This window comes from Argopecten irradians, chromosome 2 (assembly GCF_041381155.1).
Source record: "Argopecten irradians isolate NY chromosome 2, Ai_NY, whole genome shotgun sequence".
Taxonomy (NCBI): Eukaryota; Metazoa; Mollusca; class Bivalvia; order Pectinida; family Pectinidae; genus Argopecten; species Argopecten irradians.
In genome coordinates, this window is record NC_091135.1 from 21401307 (window position 1) to 21428782 (window position 27476).

General features: G+C 33.2%; 2 protein-coding genes and 1 long non-coding RNA gene across 3 annotated transcripts; 1 reads left to right on the forward strand and 2 right to left on the reverse strand.

The window, feature by feature from the left end:
- Window positions 1-1944: 1944 nt before the first annotated feature.
- On the reverse strand, window positions 1945-11169 carry LOC138314801 (calaxin-like). The gene is made up of 7 exons (XM_069255352.1): window positions 11010-11169; window positions 9270-9422; window positions 8728-8832; window positions 8117-8202; window positions 7150-7215; window positions 5676-5780; window positions 1945-5428 (listed from the first exon to the last, which is right to left on the reverse strand). Exons 1-7 carry the CDS (start codon window positions 11077-11079, stop codon window positions 5381-5383), a joined length of 633 nt encoding a protein of 210 aa, XP_069111453.1. The 5' UTR covers window positions 11080-11169; the 3' UTR covers window positions 1945-5380.
- A 1549-nt stretch (window positions 11170-12718) lies between these two features.
- LOC138314803 (uncharacterized) lies at window positions 12719-26441 on the reverse strand. Its single transcript, XM_069255353.1, has 14 exons — window positions 26198-26441; window positions 23998-24087; window positions 22965-23066; window positions 22457-22558; window positions 22186-22284; window positions 21381-21497; window positions 20922-21010; window positions 20029-20425; window positions 19155-19355; window positions 17903-18010; window positions 16676-16836; window positions 15297-15567; window positions 14733-15078; window positions 12719-13396 (listed from the first exon to the last, which is right to left on the reverse strand). The coding sequence occupies exons 2-14, from the start codon at window positions 24076-24078 to the stop codon at window positions 13371-13373; spliced, it is 2100 nt and encodes a 699-aa protein (XP_069111454.1). The 5' UTR covers window positions 24079-24087; window positions 26198-26441; the 3' UTR covers window positions 12719-13370.
- Window positions 15907-20282, forward strand: LOC138314804 (uncharacterized). The gene is made up of 3 exons (XR_011207419.1): window positions 15907-16117; window positions 19217-19388; window positions 20160-20282. It is a non-coding gene; the product is annotated as an uncharacterized lncRNA (long non-coding RNA).
- Window positions 26442-27476: the final 1035 nt, after the last annotated feature.

The window sequence follows — 27476 nt, forward strand, 5'->3', positions numbered from 1 at the left end:
TTTGACAATTAGCCTATCTCCTGTCATACTCAATTCTACTGATTTGCCAATAGTTTCTTTCATTATAAATAATTCAATTTAAAAAATACATCTATCTTCATGATTTTGGTCCATGTTAACAAGAAAAAAAAAAGCAAAAAGAAAAAAGAAAACAAATAACATTTTTCTAATAATAATAACTTTGCGTATACAAAAATTCAGACAAATGGGCAACTCCAATAAAATTTTTTCAAAAATGTCTATGATGTGTAAATGAATACCAGGTATTCACAAATTGCAAATGAAGTTAAAGCTCAAATGTATAAAGAAATGTACAGAAAAATTCTAGGTACCTTTAAAACTGTGCAGATATTTGATTTCATCTTTTTCCTTTAAGTAAGAAAGACAAAAACAAGAGCATAATATGTATATCACTAAAACATTATATCAGATCTCTAAGATATGAATGCATCACAGTTGTGCCAGACTAGTATAAATGTAAACTAATTTGGATACACGCCTATCTACCAGGTAATCTGAATTACTAGTGTACTCAAGATCACTTTACAACTAGGAACCTTTCATATTAATGTTTTTCTAATTTTCAGTCTTCATTTATTGTGCCCCTATAACTAACTACTATAGTTCTAATATAATCAAAATGCAGAACATTTTCATTTCTTTACGCTTGAATCCTTAAAGGTCAAAGATGTGAAGTATGTTAGAGCTATGTATACATTATAGGAAGAGAGAGAGAGAGAGAGAGAGTTAATTAACTTTAAGGTGCCACAAACCAATTTTTGGTCACTGATTTTACACCAAGATTAGAATTTTAAACATTGTTTAAAACATGTTAGTTTAATAATGTTACCATAAAAAGTCTTTGAATGATTATCTCAATACAGGCACATGCATAAAGTTACAGGGAAAAGGTAAAAGTTTCAAATACTTTCTACAGAATTTCTCTAGAACAGTATCTATATGAACCTACCAAGTATTGCAAATAGTAAAATTCATAATCCAATTTCCAAAATTTTGCAGAACTTGTGTCATATGGTACACATGTATATAATATCTGCTTGTAAAATTCAAAAAATCTGTATATTTGATTCCTGTTGGAACAATTCAAATATTACCAGAAAAGATCATACTTTTGTATGTCACTTAGAACTGGTGACACACATTGGAGTGAGTATTTAAACATAATACTAATAGGGTAAACTGGTAAAGATGAAAACTGTGTTAAAATTTTGATCAGATTTTAAAAATTATATGTACATAAAACTAAGCTTACTGAAAAGTTGAAATAGATTCAAGTTCAAAAACAGATTCAATTTCAAAAATGTTTGGAGTATTTTTCATGAATTGCTTGTTCTTAGAAATGTCTCAATCCTGGTGAAAGTAAAAACCTCTGACAGTCAAAGTACCCTCTTATGTAAATATTGTAAAAACCAGCATTATTTCCATAGGTGTAAAAGTTGTACCTTTCTCAGAACATGTATTTCTATTTTAGCCATGATTGCTAGACAGTGCAGGCACTGTTTAAAGGTTCTAGCCACATCCCTTGTACACATATCACTTAAAATTCTTTCTTTTCTGTACTACATTGAATTGTGCACTTTTGCATTAGAACCTGTATCTTTTAACAGGACATTCCTTTGTTTGAATCTGTGCTTGGATGGTAAAATAAAATTAGAAAGAATACATAATGTATCACCTTATATTTGGAATATCAACATGTTTCTGGGGTCTAATTGATAATGAGGTTGAATTAAGTCAGTTTGGGAATCTGATCATATCAAACTTTTTTGATATGGGAGTCACAATAACAAGCCTTCAACAATATAAAATATATGTATATAAATACATAGTATTACATGCACAAAAAACCCCAGAAAACCATTCTCTACACCTTCAGATCTTGGGGAAAAAACATTTTTCGACACATTTAAACAAATATCTTCGTAAAAATGAATAATTTTATTATCAAAACTTAGCAACACACAACATTACTTGGTTAACAACTGACAACAAAAATTATAACAGCACAAAAAATATATTTCAATTGATCATTTAAAATCATAAGACTGTTTAGCTTTGTATTGTAACTTTGTAGTACAATGAATTCATTACACCACAGCGGAAACGCACTGCCTTCCTTTCGATCGTTCTACTGATCGCCACGTTCCTTTGAAGTAACTGTGAACGAAGTACAAGTAACAGTTTGTTTGTGGATGTGGTTGAAAGCCCTTCCCGTACATTCTGATTGGTCGTTTACCTGGAGTCTGTGAAGGTGTCCGACAGCAGCAGAGCCACATATATACTCTTAATTTAAAAAAATTGACACACAATCAGATGTACTTAAATACTGCATTGCATTTTCTGTTCATAAGCATATTTACTTTTGTATTTTCTGCATTGAAAACGTTGCGTACTGTTAAGTCAAATACGAACACTGACCACATGCTAACCAGGCATTCCTGTACATGTATACAGTAGCTACAGGTACATGTATACCATAGACTCCGATTATCGATATTCCAGGAAAGCATCCTTCAAAAACAGGGGACCAAAACGCTAGAACATATCATATACCCCTTTTGTATTGATTGATTGTGCTGGATACGGGCCTCACTATTTTTATATTTGTAAAAATGAGTCAATACTAGCTTTACGACAAACTTTCATACCGAAATATTACTGCATGTACAAAAAAGATAGGGATGTACTCTCTATGTAATTCTCACTTACACCAAAATAGTTTTTTTGGTTGACTTATTAAAATACTCAATTAAATGTACACTGTACGAAACATGCATGCCATATATGCACATAAAACTACTTTTATGTACATGTAATTAAATTTATAAATGAATACCATCATATGTATTCAGATAATGTCATCATGCAGCATCAGTTATCTCTGTCAATAATTTATTTATTATTCTGTATTCTTTCTTTTTTTTTTTTTTTTTTGGCATTATAACCTTCTCTAACACATTTTAACAAATTTTGAATCTTGGAGTATCGACTAGGATGTAGGCACCCATACTCCCATGCATTCTCATAATTTCCTTGATACTTTTTAGAATTAATACTGATTGTAGTGTATAAAAATCCTTGGTGATATATCCATAATTCGATTTTTGAATGTGCATAATCATATGTTAACTTTGCTGAGGTATTAATATATCGAATTGTACTTGGTTGTACATGCAAGCGATTTTGATTTTTAAAATGTTACAATATGCACGTGAGCCTAATGAAATCCAATGTCAATCAAAGATTCAGCAGCACAAGATTAAAATGTGACTGACCAATCAAAAAGGCGCCATGGATTTGCAATTGTATGTGGGAGTGGCTTTCAATTCTCGACAGAATGTCGGTGATTGGGTCTGTGACCACATCAAAGAAAGTTTCGGAATGGTGTAACAATCTCCTGCCGCGAAACTTCATTCGAAACGAACCTTCTCTGTTTCCGCCGTGGTGCAATTCATTGTATCATAAAATCAAACAAAAATTTAAACATTACATAATCATAGAAAAATTCATTTGAAGATAAATTCATGACATATCAAAACATTTCTTTAATGAGGTAATCAAAAACGTGTTAAAATTTGTAATGCATTTCCATAATCTATATAAAAATAAGTGTACAGTGTATATAATAAAATTTTCCAGTAATACCATATTGAGATTTATGTAAGAATAAACAATAAGAATTCAAATAGATAATGGAATGTGTGAAATTTTAAATTACTTCTAAAAATACAACTACTTAAATACATCTTTATATGGAATTTTGTATATGTAGAGTATATAAATTGTTTATGCATTTCCATAATCTATATAAAAATAAGTGTACAGTGTATGTAAATGGAATGTGTGAAATTTTAAATTACTTCTAAAAATACAACTACATAAATACATCTTTGTATGGAATTTTGTATATATAGCTTATATATATCTTATTCCAATATATAATATTATGATAATTATCAGAATGCAATATGATTAAGCAATGTCTATTTCTTTCCAATCTTATTTAGATTTAATGTGTGTTTAATTACATTAAAATGAAGGTAAAAATTCTTCGAAAAAAAAGGATTTGTTTAGATATCTAATACATAGCTATAGGTCACATGATCTCAACAAAACAAACAAAATAAAACTACAACAAGATACCTCTATTTGAGGGGAATGCTAGGCAATATTCAAAAATATTTCATCATTACAATCTCATTAAAGTATACTTCATGTATTATGCATGATACTCCAAATGATTAGCCATATATTTCTTTGATCTCTTGACAAAATGTCAGAAAATAAGTATTTTTTTTTCTTTAAAGGTTTACAAACACAGCATAGAAATATAGAATCTTACAGTAATACATACATTTGTATTTCAAGAAATTTTTGTTCTGTCAACTCAAATACAAGAGTCTAACTACAATGTATAATGATATGCATAAATATATGTAAACCAGAAATACCATATTCAACAAGCATACATAGATATTTAGAGTCTTGATTATTGTATCTGCTAATCTTTATACCCATTCAAGCAAGCAACAAATTATCTAACAAATACTGTAACACGTCGTATTAAAAAAAATCAAAATGTAAAAAAAAGGGGAAAAAAAAGAAAAAGAAAAAATTAAAAACAAATATTGAGACAGTAAAACTCATAAACTTCATGTTCTTGATACAGGCAATAAATGCCACCTGTCTATAAAGGACACACATCAACCCCACTTTTTTATCATATTATTGACCTCTACATAAAAAACACCTGTCTATTAAGGAAATTTTCGCTCAGTCACTTTAGTGTCTTTCTAGATAATATATGATACAATCTGATATCTTCAGTTAAGTTTTAAAGCAAATTCTCTGATACAACATCATTTATACTTCGTGCTTTGTGTGTTTATGGCTTCTAAAACTCTAATACTGACAGCATATAAAAAGCAATGGGGGCAACTAAATATCACTGAGTAATTTTATGTATAAAGTGAACAAAAATTCTATGGTTTAAATACTATTACTTTTTTACAGGTGTATACTATTTTTATATGACAATTCACAAGTAAAAATAATTGTGAATTTTTCTACTGAAGTTCATTTATTCACTATCAATTCTCTTTTTATAGCTGGTTCTATAGTAATACTTTTTTTTAATACTAGATTGCTGATTTCATTAAATTTATAGTTAAATAATTGAGACAAAGCATTGCACTGCTTTATGAATAAAGCTATATGACACAGGCCTTTGTTCACATAAATGGACTTAGATAATTCTTCACCCTGATAGGACTAGGAAATGTTTCTTTGTGCACAAAGACTGATTGATACCACTATTCTAAGGATAATTTTGAAGACCGTCACATCTTCAGAGCTCAGTCTACTTTTTTGTATTACATTCCATTGAGTGTAGAAACTTGTTAGCGTACTGGAAAACAAAACAAAGTTTACATTATCACAGGAAATTTGATTCCATTTTGATATCAAACAAATAAAAAATAATGTAGTCAAACTGAAAATATCTACACTCTCAGAATGTTTGCAATATTCATTTAGAGTAACATAAAGTTTCAAATGGTGAGACATCTAACTCAAAAGCATCAAGCATTGATGTAAATGGACATCATAGGCCATCTAATGTGATTGTATAATATATTATCAAGCATTTTATTTACCTTTCGTGAAGGAAGGCATGGCCCTAACATCTCCAGAAGCAAATAATCTTCACCAACAGTTTTTTCGTAGTCCTTCAATGAAATCTTTGAGTCATGATCATAATCCTGAAGGACAAAGACATTACGTACAATTAAGCATGTGTAAATTGTCAGTTTGTTGCTAACTCATACGTCCCTAAAGCCACATTTGAACTCTTCTAATTTAAAGTCTCAATATCCGTATCTTTCTTATATTTTTCACAATTTAAAAGAATGTTGAAAAAAAATCCTGTTGTAAATCATGCAAAGACAGGACTAAATCAAAGTCAAGATGAGTGATAGTAATTCGGAAACTTTTGATAAAAATTAAATAAATAATGAACATCGCTAGGTGGATCCCATTTAGTTAAACAACTCAAAGTTAGCCGACATTGTAACGTTGTTGCCGAGAACGTCATGTGACTACTGTAGCTACGTAACGTCAGTCCGAACTCTTTAGAGAACTGTTCATGAACTTTCTGATTTCCGTTTGGCAATAATCATAACTTCAATGGCTATCACTTTAAAATGAAGGCATGTTTACAAGTATCGACTTTCAACAACTGCTGTACCAAAGTTTTTAAGAAATCAGTTGTAATATTCTTTGGTATAACTTAATTTGTCGATAGTTATGTGCAGTGTGGCTTTAAAAACCAGAAAAGCTTATTTTGATTTTTCAGGGGCAAATAAGTTAAAAATCTGCAAAATTGAGCAAGTAATGGCTATCACACTTGTGAAAAGAGTCATCAATAGCAATTGAACTGTAAAGTATATTCAAAAATATATTTACAAAATAAAGGAAGTTAATTTGTGGCTTCGCTAAAGCTGCTGAGCACCCCCCCCCCCCCTACCTCTTTGGCTTAGAGTTGATTCCTGCTCCTGTATCTCTGATACCTTTGACCCTGACTCTAGATCAAGATTATTTAAGGAATAGGTTTCTATTTTGTTGAGGTTATGAGGGTATAATGATAATGGATCGGGTGTAACTTATGTAACCCTGGCGAAACAAAATAAAAATCCATTCCTTATATTTACAGTTTTGCACGTAAATGAATATTATTCATTCTCGCAGCAGTTGCATATTTTTTATTAAAATATCCATATTTTTTTCTCTCCCGTCATCTTCAACCAATTCGATTGAACAGCTGATCAGAATAGAGTCATTCATATGTTCCCTCCAAAAGTGGGGTCATGACCCCACATTGCTACGCCATCGACTATTCCCGTAACAATAGAATCGCCTCACGTGTTGTGTTATCATTATACACTGATAATGATAATACTAGAAAGCATGGTTATTGAGTCAATGTCGGTGCAAACTGTAAATATATACATTTGAATTAAAGCAAGCAACAGGCCAAATATCAGTAGGTGTATTTGAATGGGAGACAATGAAGGTTTTTAAAATGTCAAAAATACATATTGTCAAGATTTGTTTTCTAAACTTAATAATTACCCCTTTCTTTATGACTATTTCGATCAAATCTTTGACTCCTTCATCAGGATCTTCTTCTGTTTGTTGCTGAAATGGAGAAGGTGTAAGTGGTATTTATTTCTCCTAATAAGATACAGTCATCACCGGAGCAAACATCTTTGAATACTTCAAGCAATCATTGTCTATCTTAATCTATTCTGTCATAACTAAGACACCTGTCTATTTATCTTTACTGTCATGGCTAAGACACATGTCTATTTATCTATTCTGTCATAACTAAGACACCTGTCTATTTATCTTTTCTATCATGACTAAGACACCTGTCTATTTATTTTTTCTGTTTTTGCTAAGACACCTGTCTATTTATTATTTCTGTCTTTGCTAAGACACCTGTCTATTTATCTTTTCTGTCACGACTAAGACACCTGTGTATTTATCTTTCTGTCATGGCTAAGACATCTGTCTATCTATCTTTCTGTCATGGCTAAGACACCTGTCTATTTATCTTTTCTGTGATGGCTAAGGCACCTGTCTATTTATCTTTTCTATCATGGCTAAGCCATCGGTCTATTTATTTTTTCTGTCTTTGCTCAGACACCTATCTATTTATCTTTTCTGTCATGACTAAGACACCTGTCTATTTCTCTTTCTGTCATGGCTAAGACATCTGTCTATCTATCTTTCTGTGATGGCTAAGGCACCTGTCTATTTATCTTTTCTATCATGGCTAAGATACCGGTCTATTTATCTTTTCTGTCTTTGCTTAGACACCTGTCTATTTATCTTTTCTGTCATGACTAAGACACCTGTCTATTTATCTTTCTGTCAAAAACTCCCTTTACTGCTGAATTCATGTTTGTATATGCATAAATTAAATTATTTCAAATTATAGAGGAAATTTTTCCTGTGCTGAGAATGTGTGCACCATATTGAATCCATATAATTTCATGGGTCAATGAAGCTGGGATAATGACTATTATTTACTTACATTTACTAAACAGTTCTTTAGAAACTGGAACATTTCTTCTCTTGATATGAAGCCATCTGAATTCTGATCATACACTGAGAATGCATCTGAAATACATCAACAGAAAAAAAAACTTTAACTGAGAGAAAATATCAATCAATTTGCTTGATAAAAATCAATTTACATAAAATATCCTCAAGTTTTGAGAACATTTATAAAATTACATTTTGATAACATCTTTTCCTAGAGTTGAGACAAAGATTTGTTCTGCACCTAAATAACTTTCAAAGGTTGTAAGGTCGCTAACTTTTTTTTTAATAGCCATCAACAGGTAGACATTTATAATGTTTCAAAAGTGTATTGTTGTACAAAACTTCTAACATTGTTGGAGTACACATAAATATTAATCAGCTTGATTTCATCAATTTTACATTTTCTATGTATATTTATCACAAGATGATCTGCATATCAATACTACAAAGGTCAGTGTCATATGATATTTTTCAATGGCTGCACTTTGTAGAAAAAATTTTGGGCTAAGACTCGCATATATGAAATAAATATGTAAGATCTTAATCAAGTATATATGTATTTAATTACACTATCTTGAAAGGAACTAGATAGACTCTTACATTTAATTTGCTCCTCCATGGTACCCTTCAGAAAGATGGAGATGCCACGAACCCATTCTTCCTCACTTAGATAGCCATCTGCATCTATATCAAATGCTCGGAACACTAGAATAGAAATATTAACGTTAAATTTCAATACATTTTACACAAATATTGAATACATATACCAGTTAGATATGTTGTTTTCTTGAGATATGATACAAACAACAGGCTTACAGGGCCTGTATCACTTACCTGATTAATTCAGTAACACAAAAATACTTTCGGAGTTTGAAAGCTGCCAGCTAGAACAGTATTATATACCCGTATATTACTGCACACTTTAATTGAAGATTATCATCCACAACAGCTTCGGATTAAGTTGGTTCAATACATTTATTAATATTGCACTTCGATATGCAACCAACTTAATATGTTTCCTTCCAAAAAAAAAACTATTTATAATGAAACAATTTTCTCTGATATGAATGCAGCCAAATTGACCCTTGACGAGTTCAAGTTTCATTAGATTATGGATACAAACTAATTGAACTCCGTCTTACCTCGATCTATCAAGACGTCATCTGTCATCTTGAATTCTTCATGAAGAAGATCAGAAAATTTTTGTCTTTCCATTTTTGGTTTGTCTGTTTTCCCATGAGAGGTCGCTTTCTTGCGATGAATCTTCAGTAAATGTTCAATCTCTGGGATTGAAACTGGAAGAGACATACACTACATTATACAAACACTGACTGCAGTACCGGTATTCAACATCATAACTAAATTACCATCATCTTATTTGTGTATAGATAATATCTTACAAATGAATGTGCATGTGTTTTTAATTATCAAATTTCTTTTTAATTAACTACTTAATGTTTCTTATCATTGTATCTATAAAGTGCATATTTTTCATACCAGTTAACTATTGTATTCATAACAGCTCGGAGAAGTCTGGCTGGCATACCGATTGAATTACCTGTATCAGGACACCACTAGATGATACATTTGTAGATCAATTACTTCGAAGACAAATACATGCAGCTACATGTAAGATCCTTAATACCACCATCGCTTTGTTGTATTAAGTTATGCACAAAATAATAGGAGAGAAGAATATGTAAAGGCCATGGACACTGGTGCACAAACTTGGGACCTCATGAACACTATACTGTACAGTTGAATTATTTACTGATTTAGCTACATTTAAAATGTAACCTCATACGCATGGTCTAACCAATTATCAAACCAGTTGACATCAAGGTAATCATCAAGTGTATTTGGAATCAATGACTAATAAAGAAGAATAAAGAAGGAGAATTCCCTGACGTTAAAGACCCACTACCTTTCCGAAACGGCTTTTAATTTTTTAAAATGGAAATATAAAACGAGATTGATAATTTTGCAGAGTCGCAAAAATTAATAGCTTACCGTTACTTATCATCACCTTCTAAACTATTTAATCAAAATATATTAAATGTTCATTTTGCATAACGCAGGCCGTCTTATGTTTCCCGCTTTCTTTCTAATTACTGCATGTTGGTTGACTATCACTGTGCCAGACAACAAAACAGCCAAATGAATATTCACTATAACATGGATTACGAAGAGAATCGTGCATTTGTTGGTGTTGTTACCTCATTTTAGGTCATCAATACAACTTTCTTACTGTTTTTAAGAAATGTTTTTTCATTGTTGTTTCGGAAAGATAGTGGTCCTTTAAATTCATACATGTACAATATGTATATATAACTTTTTTTTACTACATGTTTTAAATAACATTGTATTCTGATATTCTATTTCAACTAATTGTGTCACCTCATTTGGGTTGTCTAAAACAATGTACAGGTATTGAGTAAAGACATTAGAAATACAAGTTTAAGTAAGTACATGCAAAAAAAGTCAGCTCCTCCACAGGGCCTCGTTACTAATGATGATATATATATAAGATAGGTCACGTCTATTTACATGTATGTAAATAGACGTGACCTATCTTATATATATCATCATTAGTAACGAGGCCCTGTGGCTCCTCCTTAATCACCGGCTCAAAACAGACTATTGTAACTGCAGTAAATGACATTGCCATCACCTTACAGTATAATCAAATTATATCAAATAGATTTCTCAATATACGCGTGTTTAATATTAGAAATGTCAACCACCTTTACATTACAATTATTGTTCATGTACAGCAGGCTATTGTACGTTGTCAATATAAACAATCGTTGTGCACATTACTAAAAGCGCCCAACTGCATGCGCCATTTATCATAAATAAATACGATTAAAACAGGTACTAACAATGACTTTTTCGTTGCAAATCTTCGATGCACTTCTTTCTTTGTCTTGCCTTTGCCTTAAGATTCTCCATTTTTGGTGATAAGGGATTAAATGGCACTAATGTCGATATTCGTTTTGACAATCGGATGTGCTGAGTGACAGGTGCCCGAAAACAAACGAAACGATCGAACTTTTAAAAAGAATATTTTCAATAAAACATGAGTTCTTTCTATAATCATTTGAATTTGCGTCCAAATAAAAATCAATATGTATGAAAATAAAGTTTGATTGGTGCTTATACGGTTAGATACTAAACAAATGTTTTTATGCATTCCGCTTTTTATAAAATAGAGATTTTTAGTTACTATGAGGATTACGCATGCGCCGAATGATACACAAAACACCGGTTAGCTTACCAACGATACGCCTCATTCGGTTCGAACCACAGTGACGACAGAAATATTTTTCATCGATTTTTTATCTTCTTTGCGTTTCTACTTAAATTGATTAGGGTTTTTTTCTTCATTATTTTGGAATTTTGATAATTTTGGGATTTTTTTCCAAATTAAAAAAACCGCATGTTTCAGAATATGGCTGAAAAGAAGACAGAAGAGGAGAACCTTGGATGTCACCTTTTAAAAAGTAGTGTAAATTTAAAAATTCTGTATCAAATTATCAACCGATTATTTACTGAAAAAAAAAATATTAGACCGAGTCATTTTCGAGAATTCGCTCATGTCAAGTGTATATATATATATATATATATATATGTATGTATTTATTTATCTATTTATGGTCAGAAATCTATTACCATAGGGTATACAATGCATTGCTTAAAGCACATCATTATGGGAAGTCAATGGTTTGATCTTTTTCATTAAGTCAACTGAGTTGGGTACATAGTTGGTTACATAGTTGGCTGTTGATTTCAGAAGACTCGGTGAGGCTATAGCAAACATGTCGCTATCACACAAAAATAAAATACCGTTGTCCTAAAGACTGACGCACGCTTTACACACAGTCAGCCACTCATAAACGGCGACCGTCCTTCATAGACAAGAAACACTAACACCAAAATATATAAAACAGTGAGGATATTTTAATGATTGGCTGATTTTTACAGGTTTGTTACGGATATGAACAGCAGTCTAAACCACAAAGAAAACATTATTGGATAACCACACTTATGTACATTCTATAAAATCAAATTCTATAGAAACAGCGCAGTGAATAATTACGTTATAAATTAGAAGATATTAACTGTATGTCAGTATGATATATCACAAGTTTGAATGTGGGGTGGTTTTGGTGGCTATATACAGTACAACTTCATTGTTCTTTGATGAAATGCTGCTTTAGATGACCAATAAGAAAACGGATACGTCCGATTGTCAACTGTTTTAGTGACGGCTACATCTCGCGTTATAATGTCTGAACATTTTACAGTCACGAGTTCTGTTCGTGTGCTAACTAGCACTTATCGCGGTGATCGATTTTCGCGAATTCGGTTTGCCGGTGAAATATGCGATATTTGGTCACTCGCCGTAATAAGTTAGTTTACAGTAAATAGGAAATTCAGACGAGAAAATTCATTTAAGCAGGATGTTAGATTAGTTCGAAATAAGGACGATCCTAATTGCTGTTTACCCAGTTATTTGCCTTTGTATAGATCTAATGATAGATGTTCCCTATCAACACATGAACACAGGTAAGTAGTGGATGCAAGACAGTCTCGTTATCATTTTTTAATATTTGATTTGTTAGAATGTCATATTGACATTATAGTTAGAAGATTAAACCGTTCACTTTTCGATGTTTTCTGCTGTTTCAAATGTCGTTCTCCTCTAGCGGAATTGAACCATAGAGTTTTAATCGATAATTCACTCGGGATTACGGCGTCCAGGGGAACAAACAACTGCATTCTTTAGTTTGGTTTTGAGATCCTGAAGTTTTTGTAATCTTAATTGTTTTAATCCTACTGAATCCACTACTAAGGCCATCGGGTTGGAAATGCAGAGCTTATATAAATTGCGAGGTTGTAAAAGGTTAGTTCAAAGAAGGACAACAGATGATGGACGACAACAGAAAAAAGGCGATTGGAACATAAGTCGCATTGAAACCCGGATAACATAATTAGTGCTTTCACACGTCGAATCTTTCAGAAGTATCGATGCATTGTAATCAATCTTGATGAACTTTCCAACTGTCACATTTCCCTCCATGTTCACATTACAATTAGACTAGTTACATCTTGTTGAATGGTAATAAAATGTTAAATGTCTAATTGGTGAAATCCTTTGACGATATCGTACAGGAAACAAATCGAGCGAATTCATATATTTAGAAGTAGTCAAGTTCCAATGAGACTTCTATGGCGAAATTTTAGCTTTCAGAGGCACTGCTTGTATCTGCAAAATACAGAAGTAATTAAATAGTAACGACATTTTTGTTTTGGTGACTAAGGTAAGTATACGTCACGACAAAAAAACTACACATGAAGAGCGCCAATATTTCGCGTGCAAAAGAGTCATTGTTCTTTAAGGATGTACACCTCTGAGAAGTCAAAATGTTCTTGTAGTAAACTTTTTTTTTCTGAGATACAGATTTTTGGAAATAGGAGTTCATACCATAATAGAAAACGGAAGAAAAACATATGTACGTGTGCTCGTTTTTGAGCTTTTATCACTCAAAGATAACTAATTGACAAAATAATGGATTCTATCGTAATTTTGTCGTTTTGACCATATACACCAAATATTAATTCCAAATTTCCTAAAGAGGTGTTTGATATGCTTGGATGTTTGCAGAAATTATTTTCCAGTGGTCTTCTTTGAAAATAAGCAGTTATGATTAATAAGTCTCATAGTTTTACTCACAATAACGACATGTGCTACCTCTACCCCTTAAAGTGAATAGTCGGGCAAAGAAAACCAGTCTAAATGCGTTCATTGGCCTTCCAAAAGTTCGCACATATTAATAAGACGGTCAAGTTCTGCTTAGTTTCCCAGTTCTGACCATTAAAGTAAAGAAAAGTTGAAAGCATCGAAAGCGAGGCTGTGTGGAAATGTAACCACGGACATAGTGAGCCGGGAGGACGTTTTAGAATTCCCATACTTTAAATTAATTTCTTCGTATGCAGACAGATTTTGACGAGAGATTTTATTTTTCCATTTCATAAGAAATTATACTGGATACATTCACACCATTTTTACCGACTTTAGCCATTCTTGCCCGACTGTTCACTTTAATTTTGAGCTACATAAAACCCCATTTCAGCCATTTTTGCCAGCCTTAACCCTATATAGAAAAAGTTCTAGTATTAAACTTTTGGAAATATTTTGCATATCAATAGGGAAAAGGTTGCTTTTCCTAAATTAGGCAGAAAAATGGGGGGTCTGTGTGCTTCCTTTTTTGCCCTATTTCAATATCTGTTATTTTTTTTTAATATTTTAGAGTAAAAAATAAAAGTTCCAAAATTACCATAAAATTTTAAAATGAAGTGACAGCAACGTATCATTTCACACATTAATGCTTAATATTTCAATTACCACGAAGCCAGTAAAGAATTACACCAAAAATTAGCTCGATACAGCTAAAAATATTGGCGCAGTGATGATTTCAGTAAAAACAATTTAAGCAAAAAATGGTAAACTTTGGATATACTCAAAGCGAGAAAAGGCACATTTTCAAAATGGCTGCCAAATGGGCCATTTCTTAAAATCACCGTATAAAAATATACTATACCTTGCAGTGATAGAGATAAGGCGATAGTTCCTCGCTGGCTATAACGCCTTTCTACAGGAGTAGGTTGGATCCTTTGGGAACTAAATCTTGATTTGATGTTGGCCACTAGTTTGTGTAAGCAGCCACCATTGGGAATAACCTCCGGTTCCTGTTTAGGGTTTATATTTTCTATTATAACATTTCCAACTATTGTTTCATTGTTGATAACGTTGCCGTCCTGGGAGATATCATCTTGCTGTTGGACAGTAGGGAAAACTATATCGAACACCTTGTAGCTGGCACTATTTGGTAAGAACGTCAGTTCCAATGGTTTCACGTTCAGGTCAAGTATCCCGTCAAGACTCACCTAAAATGTGAAATAACGACCATTTATATTGCCCCATAATACCACTGTTATACCTATATCAAATATAAGTGGCAGGATGTCATTCCATTGTCTATTTGATAACGCCTCCTTTTTTGATTTTGCGGTTAGACCTGATCATGCGTGGAAAGATTAGAGTTATTTCTATGTTCTTAATCATGAGTAGATGTCAAACAGAACAAAACGAAACGAAAACTTACCCGTACTTTCTCATTTTCGCACATGGTTTGCTGTAAAATTTCCTTGGACATATCCAATTGATATCCCTTCGCTGTCCAATGTTTTTGCCTTGACTGAACCTTTCGTTTTGTGCAACATTCGACAACAATGAAGGATGGCTCTGTTCTTGTCGATGAAACTCTTGTCATGACAAAGAACACCACTTTTCTCTGTTTCCTCAGTGAATGGGTGGCAGCTAGTTTTACATCGTCCAAACATTTATCCGCCTTATATCTACTCACACCAACATACCTGGGTAAAAATGACGATAGCCATATAGAACATGTAGAAATAAATACTTAATACATTAAAGTGTTAAATGACTTTGTAACTTAATTCCATGTTATGTTGTTGAATAGAAATAATATTTACTCCCATCGTATAGAATGTGTTGAACTCAATTTATCCTGCAACCGGCATTGGGGTTGTCAGAGTACACCTACCATATATGTTTTTGCTGTATTCGTTATTTAGGTAAAGCAGCTGTAGAATTTCTACAGGTACGCCGATTCTCAGTCGACTTAAGTTTGAATATTGAAAGACAGACACGTGTCCAACAGTGTTTGCATCTTTCAGAATAAATGTGCAATACAGAGGATGGCCTAGGCAGCAGAACGATCTTCATGCTGGGTGTGGATGAAGAAGGACACCAGTAGCTGGACATATACCACCGACGGGCAGTGACTGATAATCACTTTGGACCCCCCTCCTGTACCTACTAAGGGGTCGAAACACGCAATGAGGGATGGTCTCTGCTGAGGACGTCAGCGGCGCTGAAGCACACCATCACAGCTGTCTTTAGGTAATGTGTTTTGAATAAATGTTGCAGGATAAAGTATACATGTTCAGTGTCTTAAAATATAAGCTCGGGCCAGAAAGAAAAAGTGGTTCGCTGAAAGCTCGCAACCTACTCATTCATAACTCTTGCCTAAATACACCTCATATTTTAAATTACTGACCATGTATTCTCTATGTATACATGTATGTTAACAGCAGAACCCTTGTGACGCCACGTTTTCTTTTTACGTTGTAGATATCACTCCACGACTGTCTAACTAAACTGTTCTCTGTTAGGATTCATATTGCTAACAATATTTTACTATCAAATCTAGATAATTTACACCATAATGGAGAAAGGGGAATGTAAATTAAATACTGGAGTACGTGTCAGAAATATTACTAAAAATCCTTCAATTGGATGATTACAAAAACGTTATAAATCTTAAATGATATATTGGAAAGTTTAATTATGTTCGTGTCTAATGTATTCAATTTATTTATACCATCTTTAATTCAAATCAATGTTTTTGGAACTACCAAAGAAATTATTGATGATTTAAATGTACATTTCGATACTTACGTCGAAAAATGCGACACCTTGAATGTTGTGGATGTACTCGAGCCATCAGATATTGGATTAATTGGTGTCCATTGTAACGTTCCATCCTCTGAAGTCATGCCAGATGAACCAAGGATTACTATATCATCAGAGTTTATGGCTGTCGTGAACGGCAGTTTGATCTGTAAACATCAAGTATTGGTGATTGACTTCCTGAAGAAATAGTTACCGGATCTTGCAATAAATTACATTTCTGGAACTTCAAGACTGATTAGAAGACAATCCCAGTAACTAAAAGAAAATCACGTTGCTTGATAACGTTTGACCACATTTGATAGTTCCGTGTGGAGTTTAAAGAATATAATACTACTGTCATTGTCCGTCTTAGGATGTTAAACATTGGACTTACTCTTTGTACAGAAGTAGCACAAGAACACATAAGATAACAATATTTCATATTACCGTTAACTAACGTATGTTGGCGGCGACTTTATTTCGCGTTTACACTGAAGGGTATTTACACCTAAGGATGTTTACACCTATGGAAGTTTACACCTCGGGATGTTTACACCTAAGGATGGTTTCACCTCGGAATGTTTACAAATAAGGATGTTTACACCTCGGGATGTTTACACCTAATGATGTTTACACCTAAGGATGTCTACACCTAAGAATGATTTCACCTAAGGATGTTTACACCTAAGGATGTTTAAACCTAAGGATGTTTAAACCTAAGGATGTTTACACCTAATGATGTTTACACCTAGGAATGTTTACACCTAACGATGTTTACACCTAAGGATGTTGACACATAAGGATGGTTTCACCTAAGGATGTTTACACTTCAGGATGTTTACACTTCAGGATGTTTACACCTAGGGATGTTTATACCTAACGATGGCTACACATAGGGATGTTTTCACCTAAGAATGTTAATACTTAGGAATGTTCATACCTAGGGATGTCTATCAGAAAAAAACATTTCGCGGCGAAATCCGCAAAATTTGATCGCGCGCAGAGAAGTTGTTTTACAGTAAAAAAAAACTAACTTTTCTTATCGTTATATTAGGTTTGCTTTTCATTTTCTGACGCTTCTGTTATTGTATAGACACAAATATGAAAACCTGTACTATGTTCATAGAATATGATAAACTTTATAATTAATAAACAAATGTAAATATAAGTTTGAAGTTTTTGTTAACTTCCCTTCTACACAAAAGCGCGTTCGCTCGCTCACTCAACACTTACGTCTATAGAAGCAATGGGTTGTTGGTTGTCTTCCATAGTGATATCTAAAATGTTGGTGGCCAACAAAGGCTCTTCGTCTTCTTCATTAGCGTCACAACTGTCAGTGAACTGAAATTATTCATGCTTTACTTAGGTTTTGTTTGGAACTATTTTTTACTAGTTAATTAAACTTTAAAAAGACAATATGCTATAAAATTGCATAGTATTGCCACTATCGCTAGAAATTGTATTTGAATTATATTAAGGTAGCTCCATACGTAAAACCCAAGTAATTTTTTGCTAACAGGTCTTATTTTCTTGCATTTTCCATGCAGATTTCAAATTTGTATTGAAAAATGGATGTTTAAGCTTGAAATATACCATCCGTTCGAATTTGCTGGCCGAAAAAAGAAAAATTCATGAAAATATGTTTTCTGTAATATCAGATTGAATGTAGCCTCAATTCTGTTTTGTCCTTAATTTCTAACGATAGAACAATATACAAAACTATTGTATTTCTACAAATGCTAACTATTTTCGTTAATTACGAGACCGTTTTTATACGTAATTATCATGTTTGGCCTATTTTCGCCCCTAAAATTCAATGAATAAGCAAAAAAGGAAATGAAAACCCATGCCAATTTCACAATAGTTGTATATGATATGTCCAAGGTAATATATTTTTCAAATATTATATAAAAACATGGGGCCCTCGATCAAATTTTCACAATTTGTAAGCTTAAAGTTTGTAACTCACAACCCTACCGCCATTTTATCCAGGGTTAAGATGGGTCATATTCACTATCTTTTAAAAATCATGCCACAAATTAGAATTACGGAATTTCAGTCCGGACGGGTCTCCTAGTATCATTTTTTGCGTCTTCCGGTGTTTGAAAATCCATTCCCATTTACGACAGAGACCGCAAAAACCTCAGAGATAGCATCTTACATTCACTTCATTGCTTTTATTTGATTTATTTAATGAATTTAAATGTTCAATATTTATGTAGACAATTTGCACCTATTGAAAAAATATCCAAGTGGAATGTCGTAGCGTATTGGAAATCATTCTGGAATTCAAAACAACCACGGCAGCTTCCGGTTTAGCGTCATATGAATTGGCGCGGTTTTCAAAAGTATGGACCTACCTTAACATAAACTTTTAATATTTACCATAGAAAAAACGTTGCAGACAGATGGAGGATATGTAGTGACATAAACTTTAAATAGGACGTTGAGATACACTTAATCTAGTCAAGTACAAGTGACCTACCTCGATATTCATGACTCCGGGACTTTTGAACGCTTTTTCCGGTATGTGTATTTCCATTTCAGGCTCCACTTTTGACTTTAACACAGCAGAGCTATCTGTGATGTTGAATTGTTCCTGTTCTTCGGTCACAACAAGGGCGAACGACATCAGTGCGGAGGCAGGGGAATCTTTCATTGTCAGGACAACTGTTACCTTTGTTACCTGAAGGGAAACAAGACAATACATACATTACACGTAAGCAACAAATTTTACTAGTGGTGCGAAATAAAATTACTCCGTACATGCTGCGTTAGGTAACTATAATTTCTATGGTGATCTCATACCAGATATACCTAATCCCCTGTCTATAAATAAGCCAATTGGTTAAAGTGAATAGTCGGGCAAAGAAAACTAGTCTAAATGCGTTCATTGGCCTTCCAAAAGTTCTCGCATAATAATACGACGGTCAAGTTCTGCTTACGTTTCCCAGTTCTGACCATTGAACTAAGAAAAGATGAAAGCATTGAAAGCGAGGCTGTATGGAAATGTAACCACGGACATAGTCAGCCGGGAGGACGTTTTAGGATTCCTATACTTTAAATTAATTTCTACGTACGCAGACAGATTTTGACGAGAAAGTTTATTTTTCTATTCCATAAGAAATTATACTGGATACATTCACACCATTTTTACCGACTTTAGCCAGACTGTTCACTTTAAGACCACCTTCAGACTTCTTTATCTACGTTTTTCCTTCGTCTCCGAATGTAAGCATGTTATTCGCTGACAATGATGTTTAAAAGGGCGTTAAATTTTACAATCCCATGAATATTTCAACAAAAATACGAAACCCCAGTGTTCTGTTGTATTTTATATAATATCTTTGAAGTTATACCTGTGAAGTTTTGTCTATATCTGGACTACCCTCTATTCGTCCATCCAACGGTAGATCACCCATAGACTTGATGTGCAAGCGTTCGTTCATTCGTAAAATTCCGTCGACTGTTACAAACATTTTTACGACAGCCTTGGGAAGGAACCATGACTTGTACGAGATGATATCGCCAAAGATCCTTCCATCACCAGACACCTGGAGATGCCTAGGAACAACATCTGGCCGGGTACGTCTAGCGTACACCACGAACGGATGCTTGAGTACCTTGTGGGTCAAGGATATCTGTAAATCTGGAAACATCATTTCATGGTCGGTCGGTCCCTCACTGGGCTCAAAGGAATCGTTTTTAGTGGGTAGCTCAGCCTTATATGAATGTTGTAAGCTGTTAATAATTTCCCTGAAATAAACGCAGGATCATTTTAATGGACATATGGCACTATAGCACAAAAATAAAAGATCGAGTAGAACTAAACAGGAACTTCAAGTACATCCACCAGAATGTCCAAACACGAAACCATTTCATATATTTTTTGGTAAAAAAAGTATATAAAATAAAAGATTATTAATTAAGCAATTACGTTAAAATACTCTATAAAATAAAAAAAATGTGTACTTTCTTCTTTCATCAGTTGAAACACACGGGGTTAATAACGGAGCGACAATCACATGTTATACGTAAGCTTCCTTGTATTTTGCATTTGTGATATCAAAGCGACAACGAAAAGAACCCCATTTTATACACAACAAAACATGTTATACAATATATGAATTGTGAAGCAATAAGTACAGTATACTTAAATGGCTTAAGTTTGTTCCTGCGACATATCATGACAAATAACATTTTGAGGAAGTTATGTGCAAGTGAAATACTATTTATGAGAAATAAAAGGTACCCATGTTTCAGTGCACCATATATTTTCTGATGATCCATCAGCATTGCCTCCAGGCCGTTTTCTTTTGGTCTGTTAGTTGAATCCTTCTCCTAAAGCAGAAAAGGGGAAATCGGTCAATGGCAGTCCTACACATTTACGCAATTAACAAACAGTAAAGGTGTATTGTTTTAATTTTCTAATAACAGATTCGCTGTTGAAAACATTAATAACGTACGCTTCTTAACACTAGATCAGCTAATATTAAAGTACTGATATCGAAGTGGCCATCGAGTCCGTGACTCAATAACATCACATGAAATCACACAAGTCACTGATTACAAGGACGTAGGTACAAAGGACCCATGTTTTTGAACAAATGTTGGAAAATGTCTTCAAAATATTTTTGGTTTACTCTGAATTATAAAATGAAACCAGCATGGTACAATTAACTGTCCCACTCCACCATCAGTATCTACTCACTTTAGTTGTACTTGAAGTTGTATCAGTTTTGATAGCTGGAGATCCTAGAATTAGTAATGTCTGCATCGCGTCCATGTGATTGTTTTTCATGGCAAGTGTCAACGGTGTATTCTTCATCTAGAAAATGAGGAGAATAATCATGGATGCCGTAATAAAGACAGAAAAGTGGCTCAGACTGATAAGTCTAAGTTAACAAAAGCACTAAGAAAGGAGCAGCCCAGATGATACAACGAAATAAGCGTCTTAATTTCTTTGAATGTTAACAACAACCGTATGCTTTCATTCATTATACAACCATCTTATGGTTTGTTCGGAAACCTATGAAGAAATTAATGCACGTACAAGCATAAACTATTCTATGATAATGACATTAATCATAAAGATTCGCATAATCAAAGATAACATAAATGTTAAATTCGAAATGAAATAACTACAGATACACATTTGTTTAATATCTGTCTGCTTGGTTTTAAAACATGTTAATGAAGGAGTTAAATCAACAAAAATTGATGTTAACATTCTTTCTAAAATGAATGATACTTAGACGCCTAAATTATTACGAAGATACATATTGTATCTCTCACATCTCTAACGACACAATGTATGATTAATTTATGTCGCAATTGAGTGCCATCTTTGAAGCATGTCAAACGAATTCAGAACTATTTTCAGACTTCAGATTAACATAACAAATGATAATAATAATAATAACATTTTAAAACGTGATGGAGATGCTTGACTTTACGAAATAAGTGTTGGTTGTTTTACTTTGTTTGTTAAACTTCTAATATATTCTTGTACTCACATTGTCCATTGCTTCTACATTAGCTCCCAGTGCTGCCAGCTTCACCATCATGTCAACGTGACCACGGGCTGCTGCCTTGTGCAAAGGGGTCTGGTTCTCCTGAGAAGGCAGAAAATGCGATACTTTAAAAACCAACATGATAGTTTGATAGAATCGAAATCAACTGTATAACCTAAGCCTCAATGACTTCATTTTCAAATACATATGTTAAGGTGGGTTGAATACTTACAGAATACTGAGTTATGTTGCGTCATATATAATGCATACTAACCCTATCTGTGGTATTCACATCTGTACCATTTTCTAATATCAATCGCCCCGCTAGCTCCATAAACCCGTCAGAAGAAGCGTAATGAAGGCATCCCATTCCAGCCTAGCAAAGAAAAACATAACATAACGTACGTCTGCTATCAAACGGAGAGACATAATATCGCAAGTGGACACAGCACAAACATATCAATCTCCCCAAATGCACACCAACTAATTATACCTGATGTTCATATATTCTTTTCAACGCTTTATTTGGTTCTGCTTGGTATAACAATCGTTAAAGCAGAAAGAAAACACTGAAATACGATTAATCATTACTATAAATATCGTGGTTACAATTAACATGTTGAACCAAAACAATCTGATTAAAATACAGATCCTTATTATCACTACTATTGATCGGAGTGGTTATAAGGATCTGTATTTCAATCAGAATGGAGCTAAAGATGTTATTTCATTTGTTTCAATGCTATCCATTTGGATGGCATCATATACATAAATGAATGTACCGAGTCCGCAACGGAAACATCGATGTCGCCTTTCCGTAAAAGTCGCTCTGCCTGAGAGACATTCTGTTGCTTTAAAGCTATCAAAAGGTTATCTCCATTTGCCTGTAATGGAAAGCAAAGTCAAATAAGCAAGATTTGTTTATATTATCATTTCCAATCAAGGCGAAATTTAGATTAGGGGGACTGATAATCCAGTACTTGTACTTTTCATATTGATCTTCGTTAAAGATGCTCCACCGCTGACAGAGCAAAAATGATATTCGTCATTTGAACATTAATTGGTGTCTAATCGTTTATATATATGCCTAATTAACACAAAAAATATATAAAATAATTTATTTCGCCTTTGGTGCATGCGCAATCAGTACTTCATTCCATATGGGATATAGTAACACGGATTTTTTTCGGGATGCAATTAAATTATTTTTCATATTTTTAACTTGAAGTAAAATTAGAAGCTTAAACTTTTCAGTGGTGGTAATGATGTAAAGTAAGTAACTTTTGTAACTGAAGAAAAATACTAAATCGTCTGCTTCTGATTTTAATAGTGAAAAAATACCACTTGTCAGCGATTGAGAATATGAAAAAAAAAATTGTGAGTTCCACCATTTACCACATTGAAAAGTTTGAGCTTCGAATTTTACTTCAAGATAAAGATATTAAAAATAATTTATTGTATCCCGAAAAAAATCGGTGATACTATGTCCTTTATTGAATGAAGTACTAATTGTGCATGCATCAAAAGCAAAATAAGTTATTTTTATTATTTTTGTGTTAACAAGACATATTTATACACGATTAAAAACACTAAGTATTGTTAAAATGATGAGTATCGTTTATGCTCTGTCGGCAATGAGGCATCTTTTAAAAAAATACTCATGTATATTAACCTGGAATTTGTTTAAGATAAGCAATAGAGATCAAAACCAATATGTGCCCAAGTGATAATTCAAGTTACAATATCCTCAATTTCTAAGAATATCATAAAATTACAGCTTTTGTCGGAGACATTTGGAAAGCTGGGAATGATTACCGTTTGTAGCACGTTCTCTCCCATTGTATTGGCGCTTGTCGGAATGTGATCGACGATCAAATACACAAGAGGCAGTGGCATTAGTTCATTCTGAAAAAATAGCACAAAGAATACCATTTGCATCTCAGAGTTATCTTTTACATATTTCTTTTCAGTATTACCGTTATCAAAATATCCACATTCGATGGAGAACGGCCTTTACTATATTTTGTATGGTGTTCGAAGGTGTAATCAAGATTCTATCATAGTTCGCTTTTTAAAGCGTCGTATTGTCCCTTGGTAAATTATCACACTGTCGCTCTTCGCGTGGCGGGATCATCAATGTGACAATGCTAATGTGAAAACGCCAGAGCAACGTCACTGAACCATACTCCAAAAGAAGTTCAGAATATGACTATTATGATGTCAGCTGAATAAAATTATGAATATCTATTAATTGTCAATAGATGTACAAAGATAAATGTTTAAATGTTACCCTTGCTGATAAATATGTTCGGGGTAAAAACTATGCATGTTTTAGTACTTCTTCGCGTCGACATTTTTTTCTCGATAATAGATTGCAATCATCAGCATGATTAAATGTGTTCAAACTAATATATGTAACACTTAATAGCCAACACATCTATCAGTGTACGTATGTAAACTACGTAATCAAGAATGTATGGTATGGTGCAATAGAATTAAATAACTTTGTTGGTAGGTTAAAAGGTAAATATAAATTCATTTGCTATTTAATCTCATAAAGAAAAAAAAGGCAGCTATGTTTTTTGAAAATCTTTATTACATACATGTTTCAACCAACAAGTCTTTCAAATAAAATCGGTCGACACCGGGAAAGCTGATACAAGTTTGGACTTATGGTAACTGCGGTCATTGTTATTCGATTACCCCCTTATTTATATGTTATCTTGACCAAACAAAATATCGATAAAAAGTTATCGGTGGTTTTTTTCTTTTCTTATGTTCTTTTGTTTGCTTTTTAGCGCTCCTAAGATTACACTTTTCACTGCAGTCTACAGTTATGCGGTATATCGCGGTGCCTTTCAATTGTGTTTATCTGTGAGTTGTAAGTTGTTGTAGCTGTCGTGGTGTTTCTCTTTACAACCAGGAAGTGATTAAACACGTTTGCCCGTTGATAGTCTAACTTTACATCACGAAAACTTAACTACCTATAGCACCGTCTGTATTATTTCCTCAAACACCTTAGCGTAATAGGAGTCTGTATGATATTTAAATTGGCTTGCCTATCGATAGAGCGTTAAATTTGAACTTCATTATACATTGTAAACAAAGTAAACAAATATGTTCTAATTTTGGCATTTTCTAGACCTTTTTTGTTTTGGTAAACACTGAAAATGACGAATGATCAGATACGTAACCATAATTAAACTTGATATCAATTTAGGAAGATAAAATTTAGATAGAATATAGGCTAGATTACAAATTATTGGGAGAAAAAAAACCAATAGGAGAAATGATAACGATGTTTCGGAAGAGTGAGCTTTTGACTGACTAGTAACTCAAGTTTCAGTCAGATATAAGTAATTTAAGTGAGAAATCGTTGTAAATTTATTTCTATTTTTCTCACTCGCTGTGTTTTAGCCAATGATTTACTAAGTTTTGTCGCGCCCAGCTCCACATCTAGTTCATATATAATATTCTTGAAAAATGATTGAATACGTACAGCTATGAATTTTTGCTTTGGAAATTTTAAATATCACAAATTGAGTTGATATCTACCAATAAAGTAAGTATTAAATATTAATACACTCTAGTACAATAACAGTCGATTGAAAGTACGAACAATGTTCTTGATGAGCATCCTGGGGCACTAGCAGTCAACATGTTCCCAGTAGGCACAAAGTTAAAGTAAAAGAAAATTTCCAATTGTGTTTTAGTAGTTGTGTGCTCAATCATATACAAAAATATAAACGACCATTAAGTTTTAGTTAATACCATATCATTGCTTGCTTGCATCTATTTAATTTTCATGTTTATATATATTCATATTTGTTGTAACTATTGTTGGTATAAATCTTTGGTACTATGTGTAGCTTACAATTAGCCTGGGTCATTTATACCTACGTTTAAGATTCAAATCGGCATAAATTAAAAAATACAGCCATTACATATTGAGATGTTATGGTGAAAAATAAAATATGCGTACAGGTTGAAAACAATAATGCCAATAATCACATACCTGACTTTGTGTTTTAGCTGCTGTTCTGTTCTTGCTTTGACCAGGTAGTACGTACGTCGTTATACCTGGAATCAATGATACGTTAGTGGAACAGTCACGTGGTGATTGACAGGCATGACCTTAACAGAATTCAACTGATTAAATGTATCGGTCCTGATAACAGGGTTTCTAATGTGAATAGAAATAAGTTTCGTTCATTTTGTATCGGTTCGTGTAGATCTTTTGTCGTTTCTGCGTTGGTGGTTGGAAGTGTAACGTAGTTCAGGCAGAAAAAAATGAAATGTGAAAGATCAGAGATTTTCATTTATTTAACACGTGTATTTATCTTATATCATTAATACGCATATAATTTGTAATACTGATTTCCATTACGTTAATGTGAGGATTAACAGCATCCCTGAAAATGTAATGTTCCCGTTATATTCTTGTTTGACTAGTCACATTGTCATTTCCATCCAGATTCATAGTATGGGAAATGTTTTCTTCAGTTTACATAGACTATTTAAAGCTAGGTTCATTAAAGGGCCAATTCAGTCTAAAAGAACATTGAAATTTGAACATGTTTCGAAAACAAACCAGTTTTAATAGAAAATAGATAAGTTAGTTTTACTGTGATGTGCCAGAAAAGCCTACTGTAATGAAATGTATGTGAAATGTTCAAACTCGCTTACTTTCCGCCATTACACATAGTGGTCGGATGTCGTGTATGCCGAACCCTGGCCCTTGCCAGTGTAGTAAGGATTATTTTTTGTCTAGAACTTCTCAAATCGCTCTTACAGTAGTGTGTTTACCTTATTAGATGCATTATCTCGTCTAAAAAACAATTTCGTCAACTCCTCAGTGGTTATGTATTGCATTTGTTAAATATGCGTGACTTTAGCTCGGATATCGGTACAGCGTACATATTGTATCTGCTTAATCGTATTAATCAACGATTTGGAATTTCAGCGGTATCAATTAAAATACTTAACAATGATGTGAACGTTTGTCAATATTTCTTCTTATATGTTTCATTAGGAATGTAAAGCAATACATTTATGTCATATTTTTCTTCTTGGTTATGTAACAAAATTAGCTTCACTGAATTGTCACTTTAAAGTAATATTAGCCGTAACTGGGCGATATATTTTCTTCTGTAATCTATAAAAACACACAAGTTTAATAAGTAAAGCTGTGAAAATCATTGCAATGGACACACAGACATATATGATTCCTTATAAACATTAATTAGAGCACAAACGCTTTACACTGTAAAATTAGTGTTTTTATGCCTTATGTA

What these genes read in the sequence shown, in the direction of transcription:
- LOC138314801 (XM_069255352.1), bottom strand. Translation starts at nt 11,079, where the DNA reads ATGGAGAATCTTAAGGCAAAGGCAAGACAAAGAAAGAAGTGCATCGAA. An exon ending in TTTGCAACGAAAAAGTCATT is followed by an intron (nt 9,423 to 11,009) that starts GTTAGTACCTGT and finishes TGTCTCTTCCAG; the next exon opens with TTTCAATCCCAGAGATTGAA. An exon ending in AAATAGTCATAAAGAAAGGG is followed by an intron (nt 5,781 to 7,149) that starts GTAATTATTAAG and finishes TTTGTCCTTCAG; the next exon opens with GATTATGATCATGACTCAAA.
- LOC138314803 (XM_069255353.1), bottom strand. Translation starts at nt 24,078, where the DNA reads ATGCCACTGCCTCTTGTGTATTTGATCGTCGATCACATTCCGACAAGC. An exon ending in ATGTAGAAGCAATGGACAAT is followed by an intron (nt 21,498 to 22,185) that starts GTGAGTACAAGA and finishes CTCATTTTCTAG; the next exon opens with ATGAAGAATACACCGTTGAC. An exon ending in TATGGTGCACTGAAACATGG is followed by an intron (nt 20,426 to 20,921) that starts GTACCTTTTATT and finishes CGTTTATTTCAG; the next exon opens with GGAAATTATTAACAGCTTAC.